Source organism: Nerophis ophidion, linkage group LG01, assembly GCF_033978795.1.
Source record: "Nerophis ophidion isolate RoL-2023_Sa linkage group LG01, RoL_Noph_v1.0, whole genome shotgun sequence".
Classification (NCBI taxonomy): domain Eukaryota; kingdom Metazoa; phylum Chordata; class Actinopteri; order Syngnathiformes; family Syngnathidae; genus Nerophis; species Nerophis ophidion.
The window spans coordinates 30,085,177-30,107,529 of record NC_084611.1 but is presented as its reverse complement, the minus strand read 5'-3'; the positions used below and the strand labels follow the sequence as shown (position 1 = coordinate 30,107,529).

The following is a 22,353-nucleotide window of genomic DNA, read 5'->3' as shown; positions in this document are numbered from 1 at the left end:
AAAGTGTGATGTAATAATTGCAATGCATTGTGGGTCTTGCTGGCCTCTGAATAGCTTACATACGCGGCTGAATGCAAGACTGTGCAAAACTTTTGTTCTTTAAGAAGTTCTAAACATTGCGCAAACGTGCGGCATAGTTAACTGCCACAATCGTTGTCATGATAGCTTCAGTAAAAAACAACAACGATTTGGTGAGATTTTTGTCATTCCCAGTATGAAAGCAAAGCCAAGGAATTTGGGTTAGTGAGCTAATAAAGAGACGGCGAATGGCCTACATAGCAGCTGTGAGACGATCAATCATCACTCGGTTGGTGTGTTAATGGTATTTTCACACTGGTAACATTAGCCAGACAAACAACGTATGGTATTTTGGACAACTTTTAGTCTTTCCTAAGCACAAAAATGAATGAGTTTTATTTTCAGAGAAGTAGCGCTGTGAATAAAGTATTTAAAACGGACTTAAAAGTTTGTGGAACGCTCTCCCTGACCACCTGAGGATACCACAGACTGTGGATGCTTTAAAAAAGGCTTAATAACCCTTCTTTTTTTAAAAGTATTTTTTTTAGATATATGCGTGCTATTTCTAGTTTTTATTTATTTTTATTATTTTTTTATTCATATTTTTTAATACACTGTAGCACTTTGAATAGGATAGAATAGAATGGAATATATCTTTATTGTCATTGAAAATTGTAAGCAAAACTAATTTAGTGCAAATTCATAAAAACATAATAAAAACATAGATAAATAGATAAAAATACATAAAAATACCAAGCACACAGCTCAGATGCACAGTCATTCTTGTCTTGTGTTCAGCAACACTATTGCTCTCGGGTAAAAAGTGAGTTTTTTTGCTCAATTGAAAGTGCTTTTTACTAATAAAATCTATTATTATTGTAATTATTGTTATTATTAAAACTGGTTCTCAATGCTGACGAGACAAAACTTATGCTGTTTTCCAAACATAGGAAGGTGACTGAAACTCCCCCGGTTGTGTCCACTCTTGAAGGGAATATCATATAAGTGGTGCAGGAATATAAATACCTTGGTGTTTTAATTGAGGACTCCCTCACTTTTAAACATTTTATTGGTGAAGAAACTAAAACTTAAATTGTTTTTTTTCTTCCTAAAACTTAAATTGTTTTTTTTCTTCCATAATAAAAGATGATTTTCTTTTGGTGTAATAAAGCGCCTTGTCCCTGCCACTTTTTTTTAATCCGTGCTAGATTACGGTGATCTTTTTTATGTGAATGGTACTGATTCCTGTCTTCAGATGGTGGACTGTGTTTACCATGCTTCTTTGAGGTTCATCACAAACGGTAGAGCCATGACTCACCACTGTGACTTGTACTCTCGGGTGGGATGGCCTTCTCTGACAGTGTCATTGGTACACTTTTATTTACAAGGCTCTTCTGGGACTGTTGCCCGATTACATTTGTACATTGATTTCTCAGAGAAGTACCAACTCTTATGCTCTGAGATCCAATGATTAGCTGTTGCTCTCTGTTCCTTTTTGACTCGGACTGAGCTTGGGAAAAAGCTTTTGTCTATGCAGCTCCTTGTCCTTGGAATATGTTATAAAGAGACTGGAAGCTGACTGATTTTTTTATCCGCAAATGCTTTTAAATCTCAACTGAGAGAATTTGAAGCAGCCCCAGTTATCTGTAACTGTTTTACTTGATGTCCATCCTGTCATTTTAATGTGTAATGTAAGTGTAATCTAGCTGCCTCTTGGCTGGGACCCCCTTGAAAAATATTATTTTAATCTCAATGGGAATTTTTCCTAGTTAAATAAAAGGTAAGTTTTTTTTTTTTTTTTTTTAAGTAATAATGAACTTGTTTTTTTCAGGGAAACTTGCTTATGAAATGATCACAAACACATAAATTATAAAATCTGTAGATTACGCACAATTTTAACGGAGCCTTAACAGACATTGCATTCTGAAATTCTTCACTGGTAAAAAAATTGACTCCGTTGACAAAATATAGACAAATTTAGCCCTGACAATGGCAACAGCTTCCTCAAATCTCTTGTCTATTAGAGGTATTCATATGGATCAATTCCACCAATTTTACAGACTGTTGTGATCATGTGTTCCCTGACCACATGTACATGACTACGGACTACTTTTACATTTGAACTGATACCTTACCAATTCATGGTACCCGGAGTATACATTTTCGTTACTTTTATGTATGTTAAAAATGTTAATTTTTTGCTAATAAAACACAAATTTAATAACTAGCAGGATAACAGTGATGTCCAGTTGTTTTTCATAGCCTCATTTGCAAGTATTATATGGTTGGCATAGTTGCATGTGGTTGCAAGTCCAAGGCGTTAGATGGCAGTAGTGTATAGGCTATGGTGTGTTGCCTAGCTAGGAAGTAGTCTTTGCCATGTGGCCGAATGTCTGTCAGGACTTACTGTTATTGTACAGTACCTATTACATACTTTGTTTGATTTTAATATTTTCGTTACTAAATTTGGAGGAGTTGAAATCGCCTTATAAAATTGCTATTGCTAGTCAGTAGCATGTCTATGGAAAATCCAATGTAGCATCGAAGTGGAACATTTTGGGAAAGTGGAAACTCACTTTCCGTTTCAGTGTTTTCTATCAGGCATACTTGCTTTGTTAGCATTGAAAAATGCAACGTTACCATGAGACACTTTGGCTGAATGCTCTGAATGCTGCTTGAGTGCTTGTTTCCTTTGCAAGTGTTTGAGCCGGTGTTTATTCCGCAACCGGCCAAAGGTATCGAAATATGGCACAGTTTAATTTTACGTGAATTGATACCAAGTAGTAGCGGGCAGAAATTGGACGTTGCCTAGAAAAGTATAGCGTCAGCATGCAGAATCTGAAGCTTAAGCCTACATCACCTTTAGGATGCACACACACACACACACACACACACACACACACATACACGCGTCTGTGCGGCCCACATACCGGGGCTCAGTGCTCCCGCCGTGTTGTTTAGAATGAAAACATTCACAGGGGCTGACGGAGAAAAGTCAGGGGAAACGCTCTTTTCAGTGCAAGCAGGAAAAATACGAGCAGGCCTTGTTGTTACTGCGCCGTCTTGGGGGCGCTGCTTTGTTTGCTCAGACAACAGCAGAACCTCTAAATGGAGGCCCGGGACTGAGTCCGAAACCAGAGCACACCACTGGACGTGAGGAGAGAAGACTCCCGAAGGCCTTCTCTGTGTGTGTGTGAATGTGTGTGAGTGTGTGTGAGCTCTTGCTGGCAGGCACGCCATCGTTGACCCTCATGATTACAAGGTCAGAGAGCAGGCTGGAGCGAGCGTACTTTGGAAGGAGGAGGAGGAAGAAGTGACTGAAGTCTGCGTGTTTGGAGGTTACATGGACCTCACAGTGATGAGTGCTGCCTTTTCTTAAAGGAGCAGGCCAAGTAAATTACACAGCAACCTCATGTTGCGGCTTCACGCGACCATACTGAAATTATTCACTGAGCTCACTGGAAACTTCTCATAACACTCTGGCCGGCGTGAACGTATAGAATCATTCCTCGTCTTCAGCCTCGTCTTCTTCAACCTTGTATGGCAGCCTATTTGGACCTGTGCTTACGAGAGCACGCACACACACGCACACACACACACACACACACACACACAGACAGAAAATAAACCCCTGACACAGAGCCCCCACAGTGTGTCGGCTTTAATTTCCACTTCACCAGGCTTTCCACAGCTGCGTTCTGAGCCCCCCCAGCCTGTGCGTCCTCTCCCCACTATGCTTATAAATGTCTAGTGAGGGTTGTTAAAACTAGCTGAAAGAGATTTCAAAAGGACGTTTTTGCTCTTCTAACCCCCTCCCCTTATTTATTTAGATTTTTTACCTCTCCATCCTCCTCCTTCTCGTGACCTTCAACCCTTCTTCCGTCCCCTGGCCTACCCTGGACATGGCAGACATGGGAGACACAAAATCTAACGGTGTTGGTATACCAAGATAACTTGTTTTAATGCCTATTGTATCTTCCGTACGCAAAACAAAAAAATAAACTGTAGATTTTTCGGTAAAAAATCTGACAGTTTGTGGCCAGAATTTTAGCAGTGGGGTTTACACCAAATTATTGTAAATTGAAAATCGCTACCAGTTATTTTTACAATAAAAAAGCTAAGGTCCCTAAATCTTCAGCCAGGTTTTTACAGTGCATCACTGCAAATGGACAGACTGTACCACTTCTATTTTTACAGTATAATCCAGGTGACTCAGCTGCCATTTTTTTTTCTGTAAAATCTAAGGGTTCTTTTTTTAACAATGCTAACGGGTCCTTTGCGAGGCCATGTATAGACTCACTGTTCATCCAATTTGTGACACCATTTATTTTAACAGAAACTCAGAGGAGCAGTTTCCCCAACATGGCTACAACAAACAGGTTCATGACAGATACTCTATTTCAATCACTATAGGCAAAGGGTCATTTGTGAAATTTACTATTACCCATCCCACTTCTGACACCAGCAGAGAGTTGAGAATATTATTCTAAACCCACGTCTATTGAGTGCCAAACCCCAATCTACTTCACGCATCGCTAGTAGAGGTGAGACAAAAAACAGGTGCTCCATTCAAATCAGGGGTCACAGACACGTGGCCCGCGGGCCAATTGCAGCCCGCGAGACGTTATTTTGCGGCCCCCACCTTAATATGAATGTTCAATGTTAGTGCAGCCCGCGAGTTTTATATGAATGGCGCTTGACATCGTTGTCTGCGGAGCTGAAGGAATCTACCAATCACGGTGTGGTATGTGGCTTTTGAGGGCCAAACATTGACGTCACTTGCGTTTTGCCGCTTTTCCACAAGACCCGCACGCTCTCTTCCTCCCTCTGCCCCCTTCCTTGCTCAAACCGCCTGCTCGCTCTCGCTCTCTCTCTCTCTCACTGTGTGTGTGTGTGTGTCTCTCTCGGGGGGACGAGCGGTCCGTAAGCTTCCGAAGCACTCAGCCGAAGGACCGAGCGACAATACAAAACTGTGGTGCACTGGACCCCGGCGCTGATACCCTGACAGAGAGACGCTGGGCGAATCGGACGTGTAACACCTTAATCATGATGTTAGCCCGTTCGGTGCTAATTGTGCTGCCGTAACTGTAAACTCCACGGCAAGACCCTCCCCTCTCCTGTTGGCTCCAGACCGAAACAATTTTTGTTATTTGGGTCCAAAATGGCTCTTTCAACATTCTGGGTTGCTTACCCCTGCGTTAGTGGAAAAGCGGCAAATGAGTGAAAGCGACAGAAACGTTGCCAGGGAGACGAGGGTTTTCTTACGTGCCTGGCTGCAGTCACACCGCGACACCTGTCCGTCAGTAATAACAGTCCCCGATAACCTGAAGCAATTCAAACCGTTATTTGTTTTTTTTATTGTTTAATTTGCATTGCCTCACATTACTTAATTCTCATTTTGTTTCATTTATATTTAAGTTTTATTTTGTGTTGAAAATAAAAATGAAGACATTTAAAAATATTTTGTTTTAAGTAATCTTTTCTTGCGGCCCAGCCTCACCCAGACTCTGCATCAAGTGGCCCCCAGGTAAATTGAGTTTGAGACCCCTGATTTAAATCATTTTCATTACTCACACATCTATCACGCATGTGTCACCTGTCCTAAGCGGTCCTTTTGCAAGGACATAGTATAGCCTCACGGTTCAACCCACTTCTGCCAAATTTTCTTATGGGATGTCAAAGGAGCAGATTCCATATGTACCCCATTCTAATCATTCTCATGCCTCACACATCATTGGGGTCTATTACACAGGTGTAACCTGTCCCAAGGGGTCCTTTGCGAGGCCATGCTATAGACTCACTGTTCATCCAACTTCTGACACCATTTCTTTTTACAGAAACTCTGTGGAGCAGATTCCACAGCATGGCTACAACACACAGGTTCCAAACAGAAGCCCTATTCAATCACTATAGTGATGAGGTCCTTTTCTGAGATTTATTGTTACTTATCCCACTTCTGACACCAGAAGAGCATTACCCCATGTCTATTGGGTTCCAATATAACATGTACCAAACCCATCTCACAAAGGGGTTACTGATCCTAAGGATTTTTCTCACTGAGCACACCACAGATGACCTCATGGTTTACCATGATCCCTCCTCTGCCATTCTTTCCAGGGGTTCATTCTAGTGCCTCACACATCTTTAGGGGTTTTTCACAAATGTGTCACCTGGGTGTCCCAAGAAAATAATTTGTGAGGCCATTTGATAGCATCCTGGTTACACATCTCACTTCTTATATCAGATCATTCCACTTCTTATATCCATTGTCATGGGTCGATAAGAGAGAGAAGGATATACAAAGCAGATTAGGGATGTGTAAGAGAAAGACCGCAGAACTAGCTGAAAAAGAGGTGTTATTCAGGCAGCATAAATAAAGAGGATTACAGGGGGAAAGCAAAGAGGGCGTGGGCTCTCTTCATGCATGACCAGCATCTCAGGTAGATTCCTGTGCAACATGCAGGTTGAGGCATGGTCTCAGTGGTCTGCTGACGCCACAAAGACCCTCATACATGGAGCCGTGTAGGGGCAATCCTGTCAGCTTTTAGCATAACAAATCCATAAGTGTCAACTCACCGGACGATGAAGTCAAACTCCGATCCTGCCAGCATCAGAACACCCAGCAACGTAGAGAAAGCCCCGTCTAGCACCGGTGCAAACATGTGCTCCAGTGCCAGCACTGCCCGCTTGTGACGGTCCCCTATTGCTGTCAGGAAGGCCTTCAACACACAAGCACACACATACTTTTAGCTCTCATTCTTTAGAACCTAGCCTACTAAAGCACATCTCTTTGTTTGCATGCGTACCAGCGCCACATGGACAGTGAACTCAACCCCGATGCCCACAGAGGCAATAAGAATGACCACAGGGACGGCACTCAACTTGATTCCCATCAGCCCCATGAAGCCAAACAGCTCCACTGTCATGAGAGACAGCACCAGCACCTACGTGGAAGCACAATAAAGTTATTTCAAAATGTGGATGGATCCTACAGATGTGTTACAGTACTGCAAGTAGTACCAGCACGTGTGGGAGAAATGTATGTGTGCATATGGAGACCACTGAGGCCAGGGACAGGAACCTTGAGTAAATGCCATTATCAGCTGACAGGTGTCAGGTTACATGGGGCCCAAATCCTTTGAAAAGAGTGGGCAAAGAAGGGATCACCGAGTGTGAGTGTGTGGAAATAGTCAGCCAACACAGGCTATGCACATAACCGTCCACAAGGTGGTGTGGCTCTAAATGTATAATGCAAGTTCTAGCAATGTTCAATTATATATGTATGTATGTATGTATGTATGTATATATATATATATATATATATATATATATATACATACACATTTACATATATATATATATATACACATATATATATGTATGTATGTATATATATATATGTACATACATATATATATACATATACTGTGTATATATACATATATATATATATGTGTGTGTTTATATATATATATACATAAATATATACAAATATATATATATATATATATATATATATATATATATATATATATATATATACATACATACATACATACATACATACATACATACATACATACATATATATATATATATATATATATATATATATATATATATATATATATATATATATATATATACTCAGTCGTGGTCAAAAGTTTACATAAATTTGTAAAGAACATAATGTCACGGCTGTTTTGAGTGTCCAATAATTTCTACAACTTTTTTTTTGTGATAGAGTGATTGGAGCACATACTTGTTTGTCACAAAAAACATTCATGAAGTTTGGGTCTTTTATGAATTTATTATGGGTCTACTGAAAATGTGACCAATTCTGCCTGGTCAAAAGTATACATACATCAACTTACATGATCAATTTTGGTGATGTAGAAAAGTTACGATCAAATCAAACTAGCTCCATGGCATGGCCTCTTAACTTCATGTGAGTGATTGTGATTGATGACACCTGTTGACTTCTCTGAGCACATTTAAATAGGGCTCAGGTGATGCAGTCATTAGACTCGGTTACAAACGCGACAATAGGAAAGTCAAAGGAACTCAGCACAGCTCTGAAAAAACAAATCATTGACTTGAACAAGTCAGGAAAATCACTTAGAGCCATTTCTAGGCAGCTTAAAGTCCCAAGAGTACCTGTGCAGACAATTGTTCGTAAGTATAAAGTGCATGGCACAGTTTTGTCACTGCCACAATCAGGAAAAAAACGCAAGCTATCACCTGCTGCTGAGAGAAAATTTATCAGGGTGATCAAGAGTCAACCGAAAACCACCAAAAAGCAGGTCTGCAATGAATTGGAAGCTGCTGGAACACAGGTGTCAGTGTCCACAGTCAAGCGTGTTTTGCATCGCATTGGACTGAGAGGCTACCATGTAAGAAGGAAGCCCTTGCTCCAGTAGCGACACCTTAAGGCTTGTCTAAAGTTTGCTACTGTTCACATAGACAAAGATAAGACCTTCTGGAGGAAAGTTCTGTGGTCAGATGAAACAAAAATTGATCTGGTTGTCCACAATACCGAGCAATATGTTTGGAGAAGAAAAGGTGAGGCCTTTAATGCCAGCAACACCATACCTACCATACCGAATGCTCTGGCTCTGTTTTGCTGCCAATGGAACTGGTGCTTTACAGAGAGCAAATGGGACAATGAAAAAGGAGGATTGCCTTCAAACTCTTCAACAGGACAACCTAAAATCATTTGCGCAGAGGTTAAGTCTTGGTCCCAAACACACATCAAAAGTGGCAAAGGAATGGCTAAATCAGGCTAGAATTAGGGTTTTAGAATGGCCTGCCCAGAGTCCTGACTTAAACCCCATTGAAAACATGTGGACAATGCTGAAGAAACAAGTCCATGTCAGAAAACCAACAAATTTAGCTGAACTGCACCAATTTTGTCAAGAGGAGTGGTCAAAAATTCAACCAGAAGCTTGTGGATGGCTACCAAAAGAGCCTTATTGCAGTGAAACTTGCCAAGAGACATGTCACCAAATATTAACATTGCTGTATGTATACTTTTGACCCAGCAGATTTGATCACATTTTCAGTAGACCCATAATACATTCAGAAAAGAAACAAACTTCATGAATGTTTTTTGTGACCAACAAGTATGTGCTCCAATCACTGCATCCCAAACAAATAAGAGTTGTAGAAATTATTGGAAACTCAAGACAGCCATGACATTATGTTCTTTACAAGTGTATGTCAACTTTTGACCACAACTGTATATATATACACGCACACACACACATACGATTTGAGAGCAAAGCTACTGAGGTCCGAACATAGCAAACACTTAAACCTGACATTTCCCCATAACCTGTCTTTTGATGTTGTGGTAAAACTAGGACAGATGAACACAAGGGCATTGTCCCCTTGTGTCCAAAAACTCGGGTGGCCGGGGCTGCTGCCTGCCATAAAATACAGCCCACCGGAGAGAAAAACCAGAGCGACGTGCGTGTGTTCATGTTTTTCTGTGAATTATGTCCCGGTATGTTTGCACATTCAAGCCGCATGCGTGCAGGTATACACACGCCTGCGTGTTTGCGTGTCTCCTTGGAAACTCCACCACCGACAGGAAAGAGAGGAGGAGTCGGGAGGATGAAAATAAAATCTAACTTTATAGGTTTAGAGTCAAGAGCAAAACGTTGTGTCCTCTCCCCATCTATTTCGGAGCGTTAGTGTCTGTCTGGGAGTGTTAGACTAGACTAAACAGATGGACCCAAACAAAACAGCGCAAGATAAACACTGGTGACTGAGCCTACAATAATACTCAGCAGACTAGTCTCTCTTCCTGCTCTTCTTTTGGAGATATCTCCTGGACCACACATACACATTTGGAAACACTTGGATGGCATTCTTTCAACTAAATGTCCAGAGGTGTGGATTAATATGCCTGAAAAACTAACACACACAGTAGTAATGGGGGAGAAAATGACATTTGGAGCACCCCCTACACTTTGTAAGAAATGCTGGCGTACATGTAATACACATAACATCAACGTACTGGTATCATTGATTCGACAAATGGTTAATGACTAATGGCCAATTGATTGTGAAATGCTGCCCGTGCAGCAAATTCCACCGATGTGTGCTTGTCAATCCCCTAAAAAAGGAGTAGCGCACATTTAACCAAACATCCGAAAGCAACAGTAAGTGCGTGATCAACGTCAAGCCAATCTAACTAATAGGGTCAAACTTAGGTGTAGAATACATGCGCAACCATGTGGTGTATTTTATATTTTACATGTTTACTCTTTGATTTACAGCAGTTCAAGGGTAGATAAGTTTGCTTACACAAATACGGCACATCCTATCTAGTAATACCACCGTCCTCCCTGAGGGACAATTGTGAGTTTTTGCAGTCATTAGTTAATTTGTGCAAGCAAGGTAACGTTTTCATGGCCATTAAAAAAGTACAGTGAGCAGGATAACATTTTTTTTTTTACATATATAATAATAATTAATACATTGCAAGATTTGTGTCATTTCTGTGTTGTTTTTTTTCAGAATAATGGTTAAAAAAGAACAACTGAAACCAACTGCCATTGTACAATGGAACCTTGATTTACCAACCCCTCCTATTGTGAACTTTTCAATTTATAAACTATAAGATCGAGCCAAATATGCCTCTTGAGCAATCACATTTTTTTTTGTATGAATGCTTCATTTATTCATTTTGTAACTACTTTTGTCCTCCGCCTTCCCTCCCTTCTCCCACTCGGTCAGTTCCTTTCTCTCCTCTCGTCAACTGCTAATTTGTCCACCACAATGTAATGTAAAGTGGATCTTACTTTGTTTTTTTTCAAATGTTTGTTATTGTAGCAATATGGTTTTTAAAAGTTAAGCTTGTTTGTGATTTCTGACCATTTGTGAGGGCACCGAAGGATCTTCTGTGTGTGTTGGCAGAACAGCATATACAGGACAGTTCAGCTTGTCTTTGTAGATGTTTTGGCTTGTCAAAGAGAAAGCTGACCGATCACCACCTTGTTATGTTTGTTTGCTATACACTGTATAGTACTGCATAGCACTTTTATATTGGGTTTAAAGTGTCCAAAGCTTTACTAAAATAGAAACTTTTGTCGAGGCTGGAACCATTATTCATATTTATATTGCTTCTTACGGAGACATTTGCTTCAATATACAATTTTTTTCAATTTATGAACCTTGTTCAAGAACCACCACTTAAGTTCGTAAATCAAGTGTCTACAGTATATTAAACACTTGAACAAATATTTACTAATTGCTCGGATGTGGAGAAAATGTAGGAATAAAAAAAGATCTGTTTTACAAACCCTGTTTCCATATGAGTTGGGAAATTGTGTTAGATGTAAATATAAACGGAATACAATGATTTGGAAATCATTTTTAACCCATATTCAATTGAATGCACTGCAAAGACAACATATTTGATGTTCAAACTCATAAACTTAATTTTTTTTTTGCAAATAATAATTAACTTAGAATTTCATGGTGCAACTTGTGCCAAAGTAGTTGGGAAAGGGCATGTTCACCACTGTGTTACATCACCTTTTCTTTTAACAACACTCAATAAACGTTTGGGAACTGAGGAAACTAATTGCTGGAGCTTTGAAAGTGGAATTCTATCCCATTCTTGTTTTATGTAGAACTTCAGTCGTTCAACAGTCCGGGGTCTCCGCTGTCGTATTTTACGCTTCATAATGCGCCACAGATTTTCTATGGGAGACGGCTCTGGACTACAGGCGGGTCAGGAAAGTACGCGCACTCTTTTACTACGAAGCCATGCTGTTGTAACACGTGCTGGATGTGGCTTGGCATTGTCTTGCTGAAATAAGCAGGGGCGTCCATGAAAAAGACGGCGCTTAGATGGCAGTATATGTTGTTCCAAAACCTGTATATACCTTTCAGCATCAATGGTGCCTTCACAGATGTGTAAGTTACCCATGCCTGGGGCACTAATGCACCCCCATACCATCACAGATGCTGGCTTTTGAACTTTTCGCCTATAACAATCCGGATGGTTATTTTCCTCTTTGTTTCGGAGGACACCATGTCCACAGTTTCCAAATATAATTTGATATGTCGACTTTGCGTCGATAACGGTCTGGATGGTTTGCTTCCCCTTTGGTCCGGATGACACGATGTCAAATATTTCCAAAAACAATTTGAAATGTGGACTCGTCAGACCACAGAACACTTTTCCACTTTGCATCAGTCCATCTTGGATGATCTCGGGCCCAGAGAAGCTGGCGGTGTTTTTGGATGTTGTAAATAAATGGCTTTCGCTTTGCATAGTAGAGCTTTAACTTGCAGTTACAGATGTAGCGAATAACTGTATTTAGTGACAGTGGTTTTCTGAAGTGTTCCTGAGCCCATGTGGTGATATCCTTTAGAGATTGATGTTGGTTTTTGATACAGTGCCGTCTGAGGGATCGAAGGTCACGGTCATTCAATGTTGGTTTCCGGCCATGCCGCTTACGTGGAGTGATTTCTCCAGATTCTCTGAACCTTTTGATGATATTATGGACCTTAGATGTTGAAATCCCTAAATTTCTTGCAATTGCACTTTGAGAAATGTTCTTCAACTGTTTGACTATTTTTTCACGCAGTTGTGGACAAATGGGTGTAGCTCGCTCCATCCTTTCTTGTGAAAGACTAAGCATTTTTTGGGAAGCTGTTTTTATATCCAATCATGGCACCCACCTGTTCCCAATTAGCCTGCACACCTGTGGGATGTTCCAAATAGGTGTTTGATGAGAATTCCTGAACTTTATCAGTATTTATTGCCACCTTTCCCAATTTCTTTGTCACGTGTTGCTGGCATCAAATTCTAAAGTTAATGATTATTTGCAAAAAAAAAAAGTTACTCAGTTTGAACATCAAACATGTTGTCTTTGTAGCATATTCAACTGAATATGGGTTGAAAATGATTTCCAAATCATTGTATTCCGTTTATATTTACATCTAACACAATTTCTCATCTCATACGGAAACAGGGTTTGTGCAAAACATGCACGCACGCACACACATACATACTGTACGTTGTTGTATGTGTGACCTTCTTGAGACCTCTGAAAAATGCCTACCTCTTTTGGACCACCCTTTCTAGATATATTAAGATTTATATTTACAACATTAATAATATATACATCCATCCATTTTCTACCGCTTATTCCCTTTGGGCTCGCGGGGGGGCGCTGGTGCCTATCTCAGCTACAATCGGGCGGAAGGCGGGGTACACCCTGGAGAAGTCGCCGCCTCATATAATATATACATACTATGCCAATATAAAAAAAGGAAGCTTTTAGTAAATTTGTTTTGGATTTTGTTTTTTGTAACTGTTTTTTATTCTAAATTATTTACTTCATGTTATTACGATCTCTCTCTCTCTGTCTCTCTTTCTCTGTGTGTAAACATACTTTTTTAATTAATTTTGGCCAAATGGGGCACATTTCAATGTCTTACATACACTTGTTATTTCATATGTTGACCAGAAGGGGAGCACTTTTAAAACCGACACACAGTCAATTAGAAAAATTCCTCCTTTTTGGGACCACCCTAATTTTGTTAGATTTCACCATCAGGGGTGCAAATGAGACATTCTCTATTAGATACAATGGTTCTCCGTATTGGGACCATGATGTATGTCATGTCGCACCTGCTCACACTTAAGCTACTTTTCCTTGATGGTGTCTCAAGAAAGGTAGAAATAAAATAAATAAAAAAATACATACAGTGGATTGCGGGGACCCTTTGAGGTATTTGTAAGGTGTCACCAGCTGAAAGACTGTATCAGTATTTTTTGCCACCTTTCCCAACTTCTTTATCATGTGTTGCTGGCATTAAATTCCAAAGTTAAAGATTATTTGCAAAAAAAAAATGTTTATCAGTTTGAACATCAAATATGTTGTCTTTGTAGCATATTCAACTGAATATGGGTTGAAAACGATTTGCAAATTTGTATTCCGTTTATATTTACATCTAGCACAATTTCCCAACTCATATGGAAACGGGGTTTGTAACCACTTCTTTTCAGACATGTGGAATTGTGAAATTATAAACATGAGCTGTATTCCAATGTAACCTTGTACACAGGTTCCAAACCAACTAAAAACCATTACTATTAGCTTGCAAAAAACTATTGGATTGGAGCCTGCAATAGGATTATTCGATTGTTCAGATTTGTGTCTTTACTGATACTCACAATGATGCCGGCCGTCCAAGGGTTGAGCAGGAAGAGGGCGCAGACCAGAAAAGTGCAGGCCAGCACCACGCTGATGGACAGCAGGAGCCAGTGGCGCAGACTAACGTACTGTTCCCAGAAGAGGAACGGGTAGCCGTTGGGGTAGGAGGGAAGGCCTTGTCGGCTATAGTTGCTGCAGATGGCCCGCACACTCTCGATGGCCTCCACAAATTGCGGCGTCTCTCGGAGCCCGTTGAGGTAGAAGGGGAACTGTGCGTATTCGATGGGCTCGGCGGCCGGGACTGACAAACAAAATAATAACGTTAATGACATTTTCAGATGATTATTCTGGCAAATCTTGGCAAATCTGCCAATGTCTAGTTTGTGGAGTAGCTACATCTGTGTGTGTGTGTGTGTGTGTGTGGGGGGGGGGGGGGGGGGGGGGGGCAGTGTGAAACAGAGCTCCATTGAGTCTACTCCAGCAAGTCTGTGGGCCAGGCAGGCTAATGAGGTTCTATCAGTTCCAGACACAGCAGAGTGTCAGAGCCTATGTTGATCCGCCGTAATTGCAATTTCGGAATCGGTGGCCAGTACAACGCCCTAAACTTCGTGTTGTCACGTAAAAGTGTATTAAAGATGCATCTATTGGGCATACGTATGTAACGCCAACTATTTGTGCCGCTGTTAGCATGTGCAGCATTATACTCTCAACTTTAAATTCCCATTAGGAGACTTGTCGACCACTTCCTGTTGCTTATCCAATGATATTGCCCTTGCTGAAAAAGGACTTCTTGCTTGTTATCCAATTGTGCAAACTCAGTCTCCCCTTGTTAACCAATCATGTTCCTTCCCCCTGGAGCGCTTCCTCTCTCGGCACCAAATCACAGGGTGGAATCAAACGACAACATGACCGTATTTATTGTTTTATGTAAATTACAGTCCACATGAGGGGCAGGGAAATGAGAACAGGGTGTGCGTAATGGCGGAGGTCTCCACGGTAGGTAGTCCGGATTATAGCGTTCACCGCGGGCACCATTAGAGCGACCACAGTGAGTCGCGCCTTGGTCTGCAACCTGATCTTGCACACCCACCGCAGTGGCACAGTGACGTCCGCTGGCTCACTTGGGACTAAGAAGTAGGCAAACGAGAGAAAATAACCAAAAACCACACGGCGTATATGCAGTGAATACACAACTGGACCTCAGAAAAACACTTATTAACCATATAATGGACCGGGGTGTTTTTCACTCAGCTGCAGCGAGTACTAGGAATGGAAAAGTGGCAAGGGGGTTACATTGATATCAACATATATTTGTCTTTGAACTTCACACAGCCAACTAAAGGAGAAAAGGTGATGTCTATTTGTGCAGTGTTTACATTCCACTATTATGGAAAAATCTGACCATATATGGTAACATGGTAATTTAATGTTACTAATATGTACCATTTCTTTATTTGTTTTCCGACTCAGACAAAATACCAAGATTATGCAGATATGTACTTTGCAGAAAGGAAGGTCATGTCCACCTTGTTTTGTAGCACTGCTGTCTTCCTTAGAGGGCAGCAGTGAGTTGCAAGAGAAACTTGTTAAGGTTGCTCTAAGGCAGTGGTTCTCAAATGGGGGTACGCGTACCTCTGGGGGTACTTGAAGGTATGCCAAAGGGTACGTAAGATTTTTTGTAAATATTCAAAAAATAGCAGTAATTCAAAAAGCCTATAGAAATATATTTATTGAATAACACTTCAACAAAATATGAATGTAAGTTCATAAACTGTGAAAAGAAATGCAACAATGCAATATTCAGTGTTGACAGCTAGATTTTTTGTGGACATGTTACATAAAGATTTCTTTTTTTGTGAAGAAATGTTTAGAATTATGTTTATGAATCCAGATTGGTCTCTATTACAATCCCCAAAGAGGGCACTTTAAGTTTATGATTACTTCTATGTGTAGAAATCTTTATTTGTAATTGAATCACTTTTTTATTTTTCAACAAGTTTTTAGTTATTTTTATATATATTTTTTCCAGATAGTTCAAGAAAGACCACTACAAGTGAGCAATACTTTTGCACTGTTATACAACTTAATAAATCAGAAACTGATGACAAAGTGCTGTATTTTACTTCTTTATCTCTTTTTTTCAACCAAAAATGCTTTGCTCTGATTAGGGGGTACTTGAATTTAAAAATTGTTCATGGGGGGGTACATCACTGAAAAAAGGTTGAGAATCACTGCTCTAAGGCAGACAGACAAACTTGTTTCACCAAGTACAACCTCAGAAATCACTTGGCTCTCTAAGTACCATCATAATGACCAACATTAAAACGCAGTAGTGTAGTAGGCCTTAGTATTCACTAAAAACAAGACCAAGATTTTATTTTACAAGTATATTTATTATTCTTAGCAACTGTAACATACAGTTTGAACAGTAACACTGTGTTTGAATATAGTAAAATACAACATTGAACTTAAATAATTAATCAAATCAAATCAAATTAATTGAATAGAAAAGATCAAATAAAATAAATATAATGTCAATAATATAAATAATATCAATATCGGTCGCGTGTGATTTGCATGGCAATCTGGCTAAGAGGTGGAAAGGCCGGACGTAAGCGGAGAATGTGGAGAACATTCTGTTCCAACTTGTGTTGAGTGATTGAAATGACAGAGTAAGAAGGTTCTGTTTGTGCCTAATGGGTTTATTTTTACATTGACTATAGCCTAAAGGAGACCGATTGTAAAGACTTTCATTGAAGGACCTGTGATTAGGGCTCAAGTGACATCATTATAATATTTAATTAAGTGGTTCCTGGGCAGCACGGTGGAAGAGGAGTAAGTGCGTCTGCCTAACAATACGAAGGTCCTGGGTTCCCTCCGGGTGCTCCGGCTTCCTCCCACCTCCAAAGACATGCACCTGAGGAAAGGTTGATTGGCAACACTAAATGGTCCCTAGTGTGTGAATGTGAGTGTGAATGTTGTCTGTCTATCTGTGTTGGCCCTGTGATGAGGTAGCGACTTGTCCAGGCTGTACCCCACCTTCCGCCTGATTGTCACTGAGATAAGCTCCAGCGCCCCCCGACACCCCAAAGGGAATAAGCGGTAGGAAATGGATGGATGGAAGTGGTTCCTTGGCGTACCATTGGATGGAGCCTGCTTACCACTTGGGGTACATGTACCACAGTTTCAGAATCACAGCTCAAAGACGTTTTTAATCACTCTTTGTTTGTTAGTAGTATTACACAAAAACTAAAATCAACTTTGTAAATGTTGAGCGCCGCGGTATCCAAACTATGGCCCACAGGCCAAGTGCGGCCCGTCTAAAGTCTTCAATCTGGCCCGTAAGACGTCATGAGTTAATAAATAAGGAATGTTACCAACAGGGAAATTGCATTTGTTTTAATAGTCTGACAAATTTGATGCTAATAATATGTTACCATTTAGTGTAAAAACTGAATAATTCAGGTCCATGACCCTTGATAGACAACATGCATAGCATTTACTTAAGACCCAATGCAAACAACCTTCCCTAGTCATGGTGCAAAAAAAAAAAAAATCCAACCAACACAAAATGTCAACAGAAATGGTCACACATAACACAACCTGCTCACTGAACTTTGTGGATATTCTAAAAAATGCACTATAAAAAATTCAAAATTACACACATTACATCAACAGTAATGATACCAAGTACAGTATCACTTTATGGTCAGTATGACAGTGATTAGATTGATATTTTTCATTACGGTAAAATAGTTTTTTGCTGTGATTGTAGGGGTGTAATGGTACGTGTATTTGTATTGAACCATTTCGGCACGGGGGTTCCGGTTCTGTGCGGAGGAGTACCGAACGAGTTCCATACGAACATATGAAGTAGCCGCCTATGCTAAAGTCTGAACAAGCTGCTCCGCTCCGTTCTGCCTCTGTCTCCTACACAGCACCCTCCATTGTCCCTCCCACACAACCATCTGATTGGTTATAACAGTAGCGATAACAAGCCAATCAGCAGTGTGTATTCAGAGCGCATCAAGTCAGCGCTTCAGCGTCGAGCAGATAGGCGTTTAGCAGGGCAGCAACAGACTCTCCCCAAGTTATACTAAACACTTCCAAGTCAACTACTTTCTAAACATCACTATGAGTCCGTTGACCTTCTAGAAACAAACTGCAGCTCAGCTCACTCGCAGGCCTGGCTTTAGGTGAAGGCTAGTTAGCTTTTAGCGTAACGTTAGCTCATTTTGCGGTGTGTGTGTCACGGACAGTGTTGATTGAGGTGTGTTGAAGCAGCAAAAAAGTACATTATGTTAAATGAAGAGTTTCTGTCTCTGATAGTGTATATAATAATGTAAGTGCATCATAAAGCCTACATGAACTCCTATTGCTATTGTACTATTTTTCAGCTATAGTTATATTAATCATTAGTAATGTACAGCCTAGTTTTGAATGGCAGGGTCCGTGCTATCACATGTTGATACAAATATAACATTTACAAAATAAAAAATCAACTACAGGCTTCCCAAATGCTGTAATAAAATAAGCATGATGAGTTGACTTGAAACTGTTTAATGTTGCGCTTTTTATATGTAGAAGAAAGGTTTTGTCATTTTATTTAATCAAAGCAACAACTTGATGCAGTTTAATGTGGATTAACGTGGGCAGAATTATTATAGTGTTTTCAATGTTAAAAGGATCAAGCCATTGTTTACAAATTTGGTAAATAAATAACCAAAACATTTTCATTTTGTTGTTTTCTTACTGTGCCGAAAAATAACCTAACCATGAACTCTAAACCGAGGTACGTAACGAACCGAAATTTTTGTGTACCGGTACACCCCTAGGTGATTGTTATTTATTTTTTTATTTTTTTTAACAACTTTGGAAATTAGTACCAGGAAACAAGAGTACTTTAAGGGTAACAACCAAAGGATTTGATCAAAGCCTTTAGTAGTTTTTGCTTTTGTTTACCTATTTTGCACCATTGACTTTATTTTGATCAAAATATTGTTTGTAATAAAAGGAAATAATCATAACAATAATATTTGATTGATACTGTTACACACCTGTGTTTTGTTTTTGTCGGAATATAATTATGGTTAAACATGTTACATTTAACATTAATTATCATTCATTAATAATTCATGTAATGTAATAATTCATTAATAACCAATACTCTGCCCCTGTAACTATTTGGAATTGGATCATTAACCACATTTGTTGTATCGCCCAAAAACTAATGTAAAGTATCCAAACAACAAAATAATAAATATCTATTCCAATTTAAGGGAAGTGCAGATAGACATTGTTCAAACAGAAATAACAACAGTAAATTAACAAGTAAAATAATACACGTTATGAGAATATATTACAACTGGAAACGATGCAATGTGTTATCGCATAAGTATGCTGCCGAATTACGAGCTTTTGTAAACCGTTTTGAAATGGTTCTATTAATCATATCCCCAATAATATGTTGTTGTTGCAAGAGGGTACAATTTATATTGTGATCTAGATTTTAGGTCATATCGCCCATCTCTCTTTCGTGATACTACAAACCCCTTTTTCCATATGAGTTGGGAAATTGTGTTAGATGTAAATATAAATGGAATACAATGATTTGCAAATCCTTTTCAACCCATATTCAGTTGAATGCCCTACAAAAACAAGATATTTGATGTTCAAACTCATAAACTATTTTTTTTTTGCAAATAATAATTAACTTAGAATTTCATGGCTGCAACATGTGCCAAAGTAGTTGGGAAAGGGCATGTTCACCACTGTGTTACATCACCTTTTCTTTTAACAACACTCAATAAACGTTTTGGAACTGAGGACACTAATTGTTGAAGATTTGAAAGAGGAATTATTTCCCATTCTTGTTTTATGTAGAGCTTTAGTCGTTCAACAGTCCGGGTCTCCGCTGTCGGAGACCCGGACTGCGCCGCACATTTTCGACGGGAGACAGTTCTGGACTGCAGGCTGGCCAGGAAAGTACCCGCACTCTTTTACTACAAAACCACGCTGCTGTAACAAGTAGCTTGGCATTGCCTTGCTGAAATAAGCAGGGGTGTCCATGATAACGTTGCTTGGATGACAACATATGTTGCTCCAAAACCTGTATGTACCTTTCAGCATTAATGGTGCCTTCACAGATGTGTAAGTTACCCATTTCTTGGGCACTAATACACCCCCATACCATCACAGATGCTGGCTTTTGAACTTTGCGCCTATAACAATCCGTATGGTTATTTTCCTCTTTGTTCCGGAGGACACCACGTCCACAGTTTCCAATTATAATTTGAAATGTGGACTCGTCAGACCACAGAACACCTTTCCACTTTACATCAGTCCATCTTAGATGAGCTCGGGCCCAGCGAAGCCAGCGGCGTTCCTGGGTGTTGTTGATAAATGGGTTTTGCTTTGCATAGCAGAGTTTTAACTTGCACTTACAGATGTAGCAACCAACTGTAGTTACTGACAGTGGTTTTATGAAGTGTTCCTGAGCCCATGTAGTGATATCCTTTACACACTGATGTCTGTTTTTGATGCAGCCTGAGGGATCTACTGTCTGTAATATCATCGCTTATGTGCAGTGATTTCTCCAGATTCTCTGAACCTTTTGATGATGTTACAGACCGTAGATGGTAAAATCCCTAAATTCCTTGCAATAACTCGTTGAGAAATGTTGTTCTAAAACTGTTCGACAATTTGCTTAGAAATTGGTGACCCTCGCCCCATCCTTGTTTGTGAATTACTTAGCATTTCATGGAAGCTGCTTTCATACCCAATCATGGCACCCACCTTTTCCCAATTAGCCTGCACACCTGTGGGATGTTCCAAATAAGTGTTTGATAAGAATTTCTCAACTTTATCAGTGTTTATTGCCACCTTTCCCAACTTCTTTGTCACGTGTTGCTGGCATCAAATTCTAAAGTTAATGATTATTTGCAAAAAAAAAAAGTTTATCAGTTTGAACATCAATTATGTTGACTTTGTAGCATATTCAAATGAATATGGGTTGAAAATAATTTGCAAATCATTGTATTCGGTTTATATTTACATCTAACACAATTTCCCAACTCATATGGAAACAGGGTTTGTACTTTCTTCCTCAAGGGGCAACAGTGAGTAGCGTGTTCTGTTGCAACGTGTGAAAAATGACGAGCGTCAGTCTAGCATCTGTGAACACAAATCTACTTACTGCTGAGGCGCGTCTCGGGCATGGAGTCGGTGCGGTCGTGGAGCCACTCAGGAGGGTGCGGGCGGATGTTGGCTTGCGACGCGGCGTATGCCACCGGGTCATTGCTGACCCAAGCTGTCAGGTAGATGTAGAAGGCCCCGGGGTTAATGAGCCCGTCTGCGTCCACAAGCCTGTGACGGGTCAGCTACCAAAACCAAGAGATGGAGAAGTGTTATTTTATGGTCTTTACAAACACAAATATGAAGAAACGCTGGGTTCATTAAGTAGATAATATGATTCTTGTACTAGGGCTGCACGACTGATCGATATCCAATCAACATCCAGGCTGAAATTTTCCTTTTTCTCTCCATCGTCACCGGCATTTCAATGACAGTCATGTTCGCCAATTGGAATTGTTGAGCCTCACATTTATTGTTTTTTCGCTTCAAACAGAAAGAAGAAGGTCTCACTTTGTGCATCGCTCTGAATGCATTTATTTAATATTGGAATTAACTGAACACAGTGAACCCTCTTTTCAGTCATTTACAATCTTGATTGCACACACAGAAGGCACAGACAGCCTAAGAAGTGCCGCAAAGTGATAAAAATCAGGAGAAAATAAAATATGATTACGGAGCTAAATGTCCCATCCATCCATCCATCCATTTTCTACCGATTGTCCCTCCGGGTACTCCGGCTTCCTCCCACCTCCAAAGACATGCACCCTGGGATAGGTTGATTGGCAACACTAAATTGGCCATAGTGTGTGAATGTTGTCTGTGTATCTGTGTTGGCCCTGTGATGAGGTGGCGATTTGTCCAGGGTGTACCCCGCCTTCCGTCCGTGTGCAGCTGGGATAGGCTCCAGCACCCCCCGCGACCACGAAAGGGACAAGCAGGAGAAAATGGATGGCTTATTAGACACAAAAATGTGTTCTCTTTTACCCTGTCAATGTCTACTCTGTCTATTTGTATTTGTGTT

General features: G+C 40.1%; 1 protein-coding gene across 2 annotated transcripts in view; it reads right to left on the bottom strand.

Annotated features, from left to right (window-relative positions):
• Positions 1 to 22,353, bottom strand: part of ptch1 (patched 1) — a 174,245-nt gene that overhangs the window by 18,245 nt on the left and 133,647 nt on the right. For both annotated transcript variants that reach the window (XM_061900523.1, XM_061900533.1), the window contains exons 17-20: positions 21,394 to 21,577; positions 14,219 to 14,499; positions 6,825 to 6,962; positions 6,595 to 6,737 (exon numbers count right to left, since the gene is read on the bottom strand). In XM_061900523.1, the coding sequence (XP_061756507.1) occupies positions 6,595 to 6,737; positions 6,825 to 6,962; positions 14,219 to 14,499; positions 21,394 to 21,577 (746 nt within the window). The remainder of the gene's footprint in view (positions 1 to 6,594; positions 6,738 to 6,824; positions 6,963 to 14,218; positions 14,500 to 21,393; positions 21,578 to 22,353) is intronic.